We start from the raw sequence: 12,338 nt of genomic DNA, 5'->3' as shown, positions 1-12,338 counted from the left end.
ATATGATTTGGGAGAATATCTACGGCAATTATTGGTACATGCAAAAAATACATTGCCGTACGTGCAATTCATTGGAATGATAGTCCCTATCTGTTGTTCGTTATCTTATTTTCTAAACATATTTTGATGCTTTGAAAGGAGGCAAAGGGAGTGCTCAAAAATCGACTTCGAGAATTTGAAGCCTCGCGCGCTCCTTAATCCAGTTCTTTTTTGGGTGTGCCTTTGTGCCCTCACGTAGAGCATATAACTCGTCAAGAAGAGCCGGCACGAAGGTTCCTGGGCCCTTGACATCTTCTCTAGAAGCAGCATTCTCCGAGGCAATTTCGAACATGATGACACCGGCAAGAACGGCAAGAAGTTTGTCAGTGCGCTCCACTGCCAGAAAAGATGCCGCAATAAGGCCCAAGACACATCCAGTCTGCAAGATGAAAGAAAAATCAGACAAATCAATCGACTTGAAAGCTTGTACGCACTTACACCAGTAACTTGTCCTAGATAGTGATGGCCATTTTTTATTGCGAGAGTACGCATGCCATCGCTAAGAATGTCAATTGGCCCCGTCATAAGGACGATATTTTCTAAAACAACAAAAAAAGTGTCCTATTAGCAGTATTCATAAGCAAAAAGGAGCAAACCCTTATGATAGGTCGAACTGCTGGCCAGTTATCTTAAAAGGACCAAAATACGCAATAGTTGATGTAAAAAATATGCTGACTTACTTTCTCTTATCGCAAGCTCCTGCACAACAGTAGCCTTTTCAATGAGATTAAGAGTGCTTGGTCCGCTATCAACTCCAATCTGTTTAGTAGGGGCGCGCCCAAGAATACCTTTAATCTCGCTCTCATTGCCTTTGATGAGAGTAAAATAACCTTCTGCTAGGAGATCTTTGACCATGTTTCGGCGAACCTGACTGGCAGCTGCTCCCACCGGGTCAAAGACAACAGGACTTCCAAGCTGGTTATACGCCTGTATCGCTTGGACATAGTTGCCAAGACTGTCCGAATTAACGGTTCCCATATTGATTAACAATGAGCCACCAGCCTGGGCAAGGTCCGCAGCTTCTGCTCCATAAGGAGACATAATGGGTGAAGCACCACTAACAAGTTATCAGATATTTCAATCAATCAGTTGACTAGGGCTTACATTTGTAAAGCAATATTGGCAGCGAAATTAGCAACGACATAATTTATCATGCTGTGGCATAGTGGAGTTTGAACTGCAACTTTATGTACCATTTTGACCGCGTTGTCCAATAGATAACCGATTTCATCTTCGCGCGGCTCCGGGGGGATTGTGGCAAAGTGTGGACTTTTCACAACCACCTTCTTAAAAGCAATAGCAGCTTTATAAGGGTCAGATGATGCGATGATAGCGCTTACAACAGCCACACCATCGAGACCCTTCATTAGAGCTTGAGATTGGTATATGACTCGCTGGACATTGCGCAAATTGATACCTCCAATGGCGACAGTTCCAATCTTTCGGGGTAAACGAGATAAATACTCCAAAATATTCCTGACACCAGCTGTTCCAATAATAGACTTAGTGTTAGTTTTGCTATAAGACGAGTTAACTAGTCGCCCTGAATATACGAGAAATTATAATTGAAGTATTGCGTACGTTGGCGTGGCAAAGACAGTGCCGATTCCAAGGTAGTCTGCACCTCCATGAAGGGCAGTTTGTGTCTCCTCGAGCGAGCACACCGTCGCGCCTATTATGGTATTTTTTGGAAGTAATTTCCGCGCGTCTTCGATGCCTGATAAACAGTAAGCCGAGGCTAGAAGCAGCTAGCAAAAAAAGATTCATACTCATGTCATCTTGTCCGAGATGAACACCTTCAGCACCGATGGCTAGAGCCACGTCAACCCGGTCATTGATGATCAATGGCACATTATGCTTTTTGGTAATGTCGTGAAGCTTGGTTGCAGTTTCAATAAGTCTTCCTGTGTCTGCATGCTTATCTCTATACTGAACAATGGTGACCCCTGGTTTTAGATAAGAATATGAGCATTTTCAAGATGTATAAGACGAAAAGTTTGATGCATTGCACCCCTTACCCCCTTTAATGGCATTCTCCACAACAGAGAATAAATCTCTTGCACCCAGGATACCAGGGGTTGAGTTGGTCACAAGGTAAAGAGAAAGATCAATGGGCATGTTTGTGATGTTATGGGGTTTTTGGCTAGAGATTGTTTAAGGGGTTGAAACTAGCAGTGACTGTAGAAAGAAGGGAGCCTGAAAATGATATTATTTTTTTTAAAAAAAAACAACAAGACTGGTCTCAGAAGAACTAAAATGTGATGTGATAGCTAAGTCAGCAAACAATGTTGCACGGGCATATATCACCACCATAATTGCATTCCAGGATGAGAGGAGGGGCAGGACGAAAGTAAATTTTTCAACGAACTGTATGCACATACCATAGTGGCTACATGAAATATTACTGGTGTTCATCAAACGAAAGCTATTGAGAATAAATCCAGTGGAGCTGGTACCACATATCTAACAAGAGTCATCTGGCTGCTCGGCCTGAGGCTTGGAGTGGCATCAAAATAATCTGATAACCAGATGATTAGTCTAGCGCATTGATTAGATAGAGTTTGTCGGATGGACATGCCGGATCATCGATGGCCCGTTCACACGTGATGCCCCCTGCTGATATAAGCACTGAGTTTTCAATACCGTTTTTCCGTGACGAAAATTACGACCGGCGACATTTCGATTCTCTTCTCTTCCTTCTTGCTTTTTCTTCCTCTCACCAACCCTCCTCTCAGCCCAACGTCTTCATCGAGAGCTTCATCACAGCAACGCCACGGCATTCGAGGTATCCTCTGCTCCACGCTCCTGACTGATATTATTTCCTTTGAGAACTTATCCCGTCGTTATCCACCCTCTTGCCTCTTTGTTGTGAGACCCTTCGGCTTTCTCTTCAACTCCCACAAGCCGCCGAGCAAAATCGAGCGACTGTCTATGTATTCGCCCTACGTCAACGCTTTCGAACACCACCTGCCGCTCAAGCTGCAACCTTTTCGCCCCGTGCGAAAACCTTGTAGTTCCCATTCCAGATCGTGTGGTTGAAATTTGCTTTCCACGTCGCCAGCCATTCCCCTTCTTTCCAGAAAAGGGTGTTATACCGTCTCCCATCGTACTCTAGTCTTCCTCGCATCTGTTCTACTACGCATGTCTTGTAGTAGCAACCCTATTTTCGTCCTTTATTCTCTCCGAGCCCCTCGCTCTTTACGTTACCAATCGATAGTTTTCTAGACTTACATACTCAACTAAATAAACATGGCTACTGTCAATATTCGCCGGGTAGGTTTCCGGATGTCATTCACGTTAATGCTTAAGCTGACTTTGACCTTTTCCATAGGATGTTTCTGATCCCTTTTACCGCTATAAAATGGAACGCCTGCAGGCCAAAATCGAAGGCAAAGGCAACGGAATCAAGACTGTTGTGGTTAACTTGAACTCCGTTGCTCAAGCACTTGGCCGTCCCCCAGCTTGTAAGTTCTCCGCCTCCCACCTACACCTCGTGATAATTTCTAATATTTCATATTAGACTTGATTAAATATTTCGGGTTCGAACTCGGTGCCCAGGCCAACCCAAAGCCCACTGATGATCGTTGGATAATCAATGGTGCTCACGATGCCAGCAAACTTCAGGACTACCTTGATGGATTTATTTCCAAATTCGTCCTCTGTAAGAAATGCAAGAACCCAGAGACGAATGTCGTTATCAAGGAGCCTCGCATTCTATTGGACTGCAAGGCTTGTGGCGAACGATCTGAAGTTGATGCCCGCCTGAAGCTCAGTGGTTTTGTTTTGAAAAACCAGCCAAAAAAAGGGAAAAAGGATAAGTCTACTAAGAAAACTCGTCGTGAGAGGAACAAGGAAAAGGTCGAAAATGGAGAGAACGGAGAGACTAATGGCAACAGTCCGGGAGATAGCCCTTCTGAAGGAGATGAAAATGGTGACGTGGCAATGGAAGCTCATAGCGATGATGAATTCACCCGCCGTATCAATGCTGAAGCCAAAGAAATCGAGCATGATGATGAGATCAACGATGACGAGTGGGCTGTTGACGTCTCCGAAGAGGCTGTCAAAGCCCGCGCAAAAGAGCTACCGGATGATCTCAAACGATCGCTCGTTTTTGATGACGAGGAAGAAGGTGAAGGCGAGAATGGCACTACCAGCGCTTATGACAATCTCGGCAGCTGGATCGTTGCGGAAGCCGAACAGAACAAAGATGGAGCCTCCGGTCTTGGCGACGTCGAAATCTATATGAAAGCTAAAGAACTTGGTATCGAGACGAAGCACAAGACTCTAACAGTACTAGCTCAAACGATCTTTGACGAAAAGATTGTCAAACAAATTTCTTCTCGTGCCGGAATGCTTAAGAAGGTATGTTAACTAATTCTTAAGTGCCAAATCTCCCTGAAAACCTCTAATAGAGAATTAGATGATTACATCCGAACGTCACATGAAAGCTTTGTTGGGAGGAACAGAACGTTTTGTCGGCAAAGAACACCCTGAGCTTATTCCACAGGTTCCGGCCATTCTTCTTGCGTATTACCAGGAGGATCTTGTTTCCGAGGAGGTCCTCAAAGCCTGGGGCTCCAAGGCCAGCAAGAAATATGTCGACTTGCCTACTAGCAAGAAGGTTCGCAAGGCCGCAGAGAAGTTCTTGGAATGGCTAGAGACCGCTGAGAGCGAAGATGAGAGCGATGAAGAGTGAAATCCATTCACTCGGTGAATAAGCTTGTTTTTTTTTCCCTATTTTTGCCAACTCAAGCTTAACCTCTTAACCCGACTGCTTATTTGTATGTTGATCACTTGATGCTTTCTGAGTTTCTCTTCTGTGGGAAATGTCCGCTCGTTTAGAATGAGTACTCTGTCTGTTAAATTCAGCTTTTATCTACAGTATAAACCAAATTGAAATATCTCCACTTTGATTGAACCATTTCAGCGGCATAATCGTAGCTTTTCAGAAAGCAGCTTCGGCAAACACAAAACGATTTGTTTCTATGTTGTTGTCCTTTTTAACTCGACACACTTTGGACAAACTCTCGTTCATCCTTTTCCTCCGTATTTCGAGTTCCTTGTCCATTGCGCCTTCGACGGTCTTTCCCCGGCCACGTACAAATATTAACCATGTTAAATCGGCATTCCACGCATTCATTGCTCTAATAGTCTCATCAACATCCATTTCATTGGTTGACGTGTCATCTATGGACCGTCTCAAACGGTTAGAATATCTCCAGCCATAGTCAAAGTAGCGGTTTGGGTAAAAACAGGAAATCCACTCCCCCAAACAATGGCAAATATCATCGCCGAGGTCAAGTGGTAGGCGGACGTGAAATGAGACTGTTGTAAAGAGATATACCAGTGCTCGCCAGATGTTATGGTGTGGAGAAAATGTTTTGCTGGCAAAATATGGTAGTAATGAACGCTGGTGGCGTTGTATAGAAGTTTGAGCTGAAAGATGTTTTGGAACGGTAGATACAGCAGCTGAAGGGTTCTGCGTTATTTCGAGTTGCTCAAGGCGAGAAATAGCTTCACAGGCACGAGTTTGCTGGTCAGTGTTCAATGACAGCTGGTGTCGCTGGTGTCTTTCGAGTGCTGCTTCGGCATCATGCTTTACATGCTCCCAACAGCGTAGATATATTCGTTTCCATTTCTGAAATTCATGCTCTACTCGAGATGACATGAAGTCTCCGGCGCCCTCACACATCGCTTCAATTGCTTTGCAAGAGGCTACAATGACGTATGTTTGCTCCTGGATGTCTTGATCATTCAGTACCTCTGACATCGGCACTGGCGAGGAATTATTTAGTGTCAACGAAGTAGAGGAGCCTGATGCAAGAGTTGGAGGTAGTGTAATGCGAGAACTGACGGATGGCCAAATATCGTTTATTAAAGGCAAAAAGCTGTTTTCATCTGCTGCGAGAACAGTCATTCCACGAGCCAGGATAGTTAGAAGAGAACGCCGTAAATGCGGGGAAGGAGAAGAGAGATGAGGCGGTATAGATTTCAGAATGCTTAAGAGAAGGTTATGTGGTTTGCTGAGTGATGTTACTTCACTCTCTGGCTGTTCACTAGAGGCATCTGCTTGATTATCTGCCGTTTCATTATGTTCATGTAGCTCGTCATCACCAACGGGAGACTTCTTCCAAGGCTCTTTTGGATGAGGTTCTATTGGCTCGCGTCGTTGTTCCTCCTCAGAATCATGCTGAAGGCGTCTTTCTCGTCGTTTTTTAAACTCAGTTGCAATCTCAGAGATGGTGGTGGCGGTATGCTGCTGTTTTCGGTGTGAAGTCGGCCTGGTCTCTGCACCGCAGATAGAGAGAGTGCTTGGTGCTTTCGCACTTTCGTCAACTATGCTTCCAAGTACTCCAAAAAGAAGCTCAACGAGCTTTGGATAACCATGATATGCATCCAGAACGGAGAATATCGATCCAATTAAGTCATCCAGGTAAGGTATCAAGCGCGCGCCGCAAAGTTTAATCAGCATGAGTAGCACTTGAGGCGCTTGAGGTGAAATATCAAAGGTATTGAATTTCATCGCAACAGAATTGATAAGGTAATCAACATTTTCAATGAGCATTGTGCTTGTATCTGAATACCCACATGCACACGTCATCAGAGTAAGACAGGTCATGGCATGATCCTGGAGTTGCGAGTTACTTGAACCCATCAATTCCAGCACGGGGTATAGTGTGTCTATCAGCTCCAGGCGAAAGTTTTCGCCTAGCTGCGCCGCTTGCAAGGCAACAGCTTCAAGAGCGAGAGCCAGAATCCGCCACTCCTCTGGGTTGGCAGTAGAAATATTCATGAGCAAGGGTAGAGAGATGGAATACAGCTCTTCAATGAATGTAGACCGAGAAACAGAAATATTTGAGGTACAGATGTCAAGAATATCCTCGAATAACTCTGTGTCGGCTTGCCTATATTTCAACAGCGATAGTGCAAGCCAAAACGGCGCAACTGCTGAGTTGCCAGATGATCCATAAAGTCTATCCATAATGGACCTAACCAGTGTTAATGAAGTATCTGTTTGGGAAAGCTTCTCGATGAGACAGTGTAGCTCCCCAAACGTGCCTTTCTGGCTTCGATGGTCAACAAGAATAGACTGAAACGAGCCTGAGCCTGGTATATCTCGCAGGATCATTTCAAAACTCGCACTGGGAGTTGACGGCAGGGGTTGGGGTGCTTTAGAGGAGAACTGAGCGGCAGCCGAAATACTTTCGCATAGACTAGAGGTCATTGTCTCGTCCAAAAGTTCAGAATTTTTCCCTGATTCTGCAAGAACTTGGAAAGCAGTAGATATGTGTTTGATGGCTATTTGTTTTGGCGCATCAGCGTTCGATCCCATGACTCTAGGCAAAGCTATAACCCAATCGTGGAGACTTGATTTGAGATTCCTCAAAACATTATCGGAAGAAAGAACTAATTGTCCCAGAGCACTTAGAGCATCATGACCATCTTCATGTCCTGCCAGTGAAACCACGGTTTCTATCATCATAGGCAGCGTGTCTTCTAGAGAAATGGAGCATTTTTCAATTACTACAAGGCATAATTCAAGCAGAGCTCGGCGAACATCCAGTTTCTCGTGGGACCTCAAGGGAATAATGTTAGCAAGTGCCAGTTTAATCTGAGATGCCGTGGCTTTCAGCCAAGAGCCGTCGAGAACGATGGCGCCGTCAGCAGGATGAGTTTTTCGATCATGTTCTAAAGATTGGATAGATGAAACAGCATCGTTGTTAAGAACTGCATGGAGAACATGAGTTAAAATATTTAAACAGCAGCTGAGTAGCTTAAACGACCTGCGAAGCTGGGTTGTCGGGCGCAATGTCTTTGTCAATGTTGAAACGGTTCTGGGAAGCAAGCTAGCCAAAACAACGCGATCCGTAACTCGGCAGTTGAGAGCTTGTAAAGCTTGCGCAGCTGACATCTGAACTGTGTCAGATGGCCCATCTAGAATTCCTTCCAGTAAAACATAGACTGCTTGATCTACAATAGTGGCAGTGCCAATCTCATTAAATATTGTCAATGCTGCCTCTCGATCCTGCAGCATGCTAGCAAGTGACCTAATACAATCAAAGGCTGCAGTGATTAGCTCCTCTGATCGGACATCACCTGGAGTCTGGCTGTGATTCTGAGAAGGAGGCCCGCCGGCAAGTATGGTCATCAAGATCATCAGCTGCTTGCCCATGGCACTCGATAATCTCTGGCGCCATCCTTTTTCGATCAATATATGTAAGCATCTTAATGCTAGCTCAACGCATCTGATAGAGAGTCGTTGGGTCTGGTTGAATATATGGGAGAGCGGAAAAAAAGTGTATTCCGCAAGCTTTTCGTCTAGCCATTCCTTGCTGCCAAGCTCCTCAAGAATGCGATAGACTGCCTCCAGTGCTTTGAGAACATCTCGCGGTTGCGCAAGATTTCCCCTGAATTTTAATGCAACAGAGCTTAGCTCAACACAGGGAGGACGAAGCTGCATCAGAAGTTAGCAAAGTTCACTCAGCGTAGCTGGGCCAGCAGAACCTTCAAAAAGGCTTCTTGCCGCGTATTTGCTTCCATTACGGACCCGCCAGTAGACCTAATATACAGAATACCGCATCACCTTAGCATACACTCTCATAGTCTCCAACAGTTGATGAACGGGTGAATACAGACGCATGGATGGGCCTTGGCGTAACATAACTATCGGCTTACGGCGAATATATCCTCCGATAGAAATCTTATGTAATATCAACCTCACTTCATCTTTTCCCAAGTTGATGTGTTGGATAGTTACACCTGTGCATGCTGTTAATTGCTGGTTGTGAAGAGTATTTATTATACGAGGCTCTATATATATGGTATAAAACCAAACCTCTTGCTCCTTGGGCCTCGATCACTATTCGACTAGTCACATTGTGATGGCCTATCGATATATGAGGCCTGCTAGGACAACCAAAGAGCCACTGCGCTTTTTACTCCGGGATTATCATGAAAGTACTAGATGTCTATACTAGTAACACTATATTTCTATGGAGTCTTTTTCCTTTTATATCTTCCACTCCTATACGGGACCTTGAACGATTTACACGTAGTGTTTAAGCAAGCCTCGAGTCCTGGCTCTCTTAATCCTCGGGTTCTGTAGAGTTACAGATATTCTCTGTACACTTCTAATACACGATGATTTAAACTCGAGGATTTTCTGTGGGATAGATACTGCGAGCTTGGACTATGCTTCCCAGGAATACTAGCAGAGACAACATCGCAGCCCCTGGCGCTTGGGGAAAGAAGATATAAATTTTATTATGACACCGCATTCTTTATACCCCGGCCGGATTTCAGAAGCCACACAGTAGGATGTCTGGTTGCAAAGCACCCCTTTGGAATGCAGGTTTCCTCCCCGCACTTGCTGCCATAATGACCCTCTTGCTCCCTTCCATTACCTCTACCGGCCCCTAGCAACAGTTTCTTTGTTGTGTGAGACTTCTCAACACTTACAGCCATATCCTGCACGTGCTGTAATAGCCAGGTTTTGGCCAGCACGTGCTGGTACACACTGCATATCAGCACGTTCTCCATCCAGAGACAATGGTCTTGTTGGGGGCAGTTTCGGCCAGACTGGCAGTTTCTTTCTCAACCGCTGCCCTGATACTGCGCTTGTAGTTGCTGGATGCTGCTAGAAGCCTCGTTTCTGGTCCGCCGCCCAACCACTGGGCGGGGTATCAGGCTGTCTGTGGGGGGCATTGCCTATTTGGGCGGCTGTCAGCTTGCTTGCCTTCCCTTTGTAGCAAAAAGATCCCAACAAGTCCATTCCTGAACCCCCAGCAAGGCAACTGTGCAGCTCACGTGCTCTCGCTTATGGGCTATAAATTCACCTCCTGTGCCCTTTCCCCTCTCCCCCTTTTCTCTTCTCCTCATCTGCCATCTCCCAAGTTCCGTGGTCTCACCATTTTTGCTTCGTCCAATTTGTTTCTGCAGGTCTCTGATCTACACATATTGTTTTCTCAACAACCATTGAGTTTGTTTGTTAAGTCTCAAAATGAAGGTTTCAACTGTGATCCCTGCATCTCTCCTTGTTGCCACTGCATTGGCACAGGATCTGGGCCCAATTTTTAGGCTTCCTGCATGTCCTGTATGTCGTTTCCATGCTTCATATAAACTTCAACTCATTGCTAAATCTTCTTTAAATAGAGAAACTGCATCTTCTCTACCCTTGGGAAGTCAGGCCAGTTTGGTTGTCGCGGCAATGATGTCCGATGCCTCTGTGCTAGTGCTGGTTATCACCAGGAGCTTCGTAGATGTGCATCTGCGTGTTCTCCTGATGAAAGAAATCTTCTGAACAATGTGGGCAGGAGACTTTGTCAAGAAGCTGGTAAATCAAGCACAGTTTACTTGGTTTCTTTTATTGCACAGCTAACTATTTCCCCCAGGTGTTCCTGTTCCCCCACATTTTCTAGCTGCTGTTGCAAATCGTGAGCTGGCGATTGATGGTCTTCTTCATGAACGATCTATTGATATTGGACCTGCTCCTACTGTGTGTGACGCGTCAATTCAGACAAACCACCCACAGGACATCCCAGTGGCTCCGTCCGCATGGGCTTCCTTGCCAGTTATTACCACCACTGTTGCTGATGCAACTTTGCCGATGGAACTGGCCTCCTCTGAAACTTTTGTCTCTCTCCCTATTGAGACTCAGACTGAAGTCACCATTGCCCATACACCTGCCAACAGTGAAGCTTTTCCTGAACTTTCTGTTTCCACCCCTATCGGAACTGATGCACCGGGCATCACTATTCCTGCCGAGCCCACCAAGGGCGAATTTTCTGTTGTTACTTCTGCCGAAGTCTCTATTGCTGCTGAACCTACCAACAGCCAGCTCCCCGTCACTGTCCCGACTCAAACTGATTCTTCCCTCACCATGTCCGCCAAGCCGACCGGGGGTGAACTTTCTGTTGTTACATCTGGTCCCGAAGTGACTGTCTCTATTGAGCCGCCGCAAACCATGTCTACCTCGATGATTGGGTCCATCACGCCCGATGTTAGTGTCCCAATTGCACCAATGGAGACAAAAACTCCCCAAGCTTTGGTATCCAACGATGCTATGGGTATTCGAACCAATTTCCCTGTCCTCGTTGCAGGTATTTTCGCTGCCTTTCTCTAATTTGTTGCTGTTGCTATGGTGAGTTGCTATCACAACACAACATGTTTTTTTGCAACCTACCTTCGCAATTTATCCTTCCATCGTCTCATTTCTACATTTCGATTCAACTCGAACACAAATCTTCGATGCAAAAGGCTGCGATAGTCTGGAGGTTATAAGGAAGTTGATAATATGCAACGAGACTTGATGATTTTATTCAGTATTTTCATTTTTCATTTTTCGGGGACGAACTGACTAAGGCGCGGCTTAAAAAAACATTACAGTAACGAAGTATCTAGTTAGCTACAAACAATAGAAAATCCGTCTTCTTGACTTCTACAACTCTATATAGTTGAGTGGCTTTTTTGACCACCGCTTCCCGCTTCCCTACCTAAGTGCCAACAAAGATCGGCGAGCTGATGCTGCATTGCTATTCATTTTCAAAGACGTAAAGTCTCTGTAGACCTAACCTACTCTGCGACACATCATTAGTAATGTCTCGGGTCACCCATGTAGCCAATGATCGAAATGATGGTATTCTTAGCGTTGAAAGAGGTCTCACCCAGGCGACATCGGCCTCCTTGCGATTGAAAACATGAATACGCACGGAAAACCAATAAATCGGCTGACAACTTTGTCTTGGTCTCCCTTTCTTACGCTTTCTGGTTTCAATATTTGAATTTTAGGCGGAACATGAATCAAGTTCACATGGCCAACATGCCAGAGATCAGGCTCCCGTGGGAGCAAAGCTTCATATACCGAGAAACCCTAGATTTCATATTTTGTTCTGTTTATTGAGATGTTCACGGAACTGTTTTTTTTTTTTTTTTCTTTTTTGAATTTGAATATGGAGTAATGTGACGCTCTTCACCTAGCACTTCCCCTTAATGTCGAGGAAACCCTAAAATGCTAAGGAAAGGAAAACGGGGGTAGATTCTTCGTCCTTCCGCAATTTTCGGGGAGAAAGGTTTATGTAGCATGGTTATCGACTAAACAGAAAAAACATAAGAACGAACGCAACCTTAGGCGATTTTAGATCATAGAGCCCCGACTAGAGTAATGAAATGAGAGCCCCCCCCCCCCCCCCCCCCCCCCCCCCCCCCCTCCCCTCCCCCCCCCCCTCTTCCTCCTTCTCTTTCCTCTCTTCACATCTTTCCCCTCTTTCACTACCCGCCCTCACCTCCTTTTTCCTCTTCCT

General features: G+C 45.4%; 5 protein-coding genes across 5 annotated transcripts; 2 read left to right on the top strand and 3 right to left on the bottom strand.

Moving 5' to 3' along the window:
* Positions 1 to 154: 154 nt before the first annotated feature.
* Positions 155 to 1,080, bottom strand: THI6_2 (thiamine biosynthetic bifunctional enzyme; the record flags this gene model as incomplete). Its single annotated transcript, XM_049253701.1, has 3 exons — positions 155 to 418; positions 478 to 578; positions 720 to 1,080. 3 exons carry the CDS (start codon positions 1,078 to 1,080, stop codon positions 155 to 157), a joined length of 726 nt encoding a protein of 241 aa, XP_049107265.1.
* Positions 1,081 to 1,139: 59 nt separating this feature from the next.
* On the bottom strand, positions 1,140 to 2,157 carry THI6_1 (thiamine biosynthetic bifunctional enzyme; the record flags this gene model as incomplete). Its single annotated transcript, XM_049253700.1, has 4 exons — positions 1,140 to 1,557; positions 1,621 to 1,756; positions 1,809 to 1,985; positions 2,058 to 2,157. 4 exons carry the CDS (start codon positions 2,155 to 2,157, stop codon positions 1,140 to 1,142), a joined length of 831 nt encoding a protein of 276 aa, XP_049107264.1.
* A 1,131-nt stretch (positions 2,158 to 3,288) lies between these two features.
* TIF5 (eukaryotic translation initiation factor 5) lies at positions 3,289 to 4,735 on the top strand (the record flags this gene model as incomplete). The annotated part of the gene is made up of 4 exons (XM_049253699.1): positions 3,289 to 3,312; positions 3,371 to 3,503; positions 3,560 to 4,401; positions 4,460 to 4,735. 4 exons carry the CDS (start codon positions 3,289 to 3,291, stop codon positions 4,733 to 4,735), a joined length of 1,275 nt encoding a protein of 424 aa, XP_049107263.1.
* Positions 4,736 to 4,984: 249 nt separating this feature from the next.
* On the bottom strand, positions 4,985 to 8,580 carry LOZ57_004657 (uncharacterized protein; the record flags this gene model as incomplete). The annotated part of the gene is made up of 2 exons (XM_049253698.1): positions 4,985 to 8,494; positions 8,545 to 8,580. The coding sequence occupies 2 exons, from the start codon at positions 8,578 to 8,580 to the stop codon at positions 4,985 to 4,987; spliced, it is 3,546 nt and encodes a 1,181-aa protein (XP_049107262.1).
* A 1,459-nt stretch (positions 8,581 to 10,039) lies between these two features.
* On the top strand, positions 10,040 to 11,161 carry LOZ57_004656 (uncharacterized protein; the record flags this gene model as incomplete). The annotated part of the gene is made up of 3 exons (XM_049253697.1): positions 10,040 to 10,132; positions 10,192 to 10,372; positions 10,431 to 11,161. The coding sequence occupies 3 exons, from the start codon at positions 10,040 to 10,042 to the stop codon at positions 11,159 to 11,161; spliced, it is 1,005 nt and encodes a 334-aa protein (XP_049107261.1).
* Positions 11,162 to 12,338: the final 1,177 nt, after the last annotated feature.

The sequence above is a fragment of the Ophidiomyces ophidiicola genome (assembly GCF_022830035.1).
Source record: "Ophidiomyces ophidiicola strain CBS 122913 chromosome Unknown scaffold_20, whole genome shotgun sequence".
NCBI classification, from domain to species: domain Eukaryota; kingdom Fungi; phylum Ascomycota; class Eurotiomycetes; order Onygenales; family Onygenaceae; genus Ophidiomyces; species Ophidiomyces ophidiicola.
Note: the sequence above shows the minus strand (reverse complement) of the source record. Positions and strands in the feature narration are given on the sequence as shown.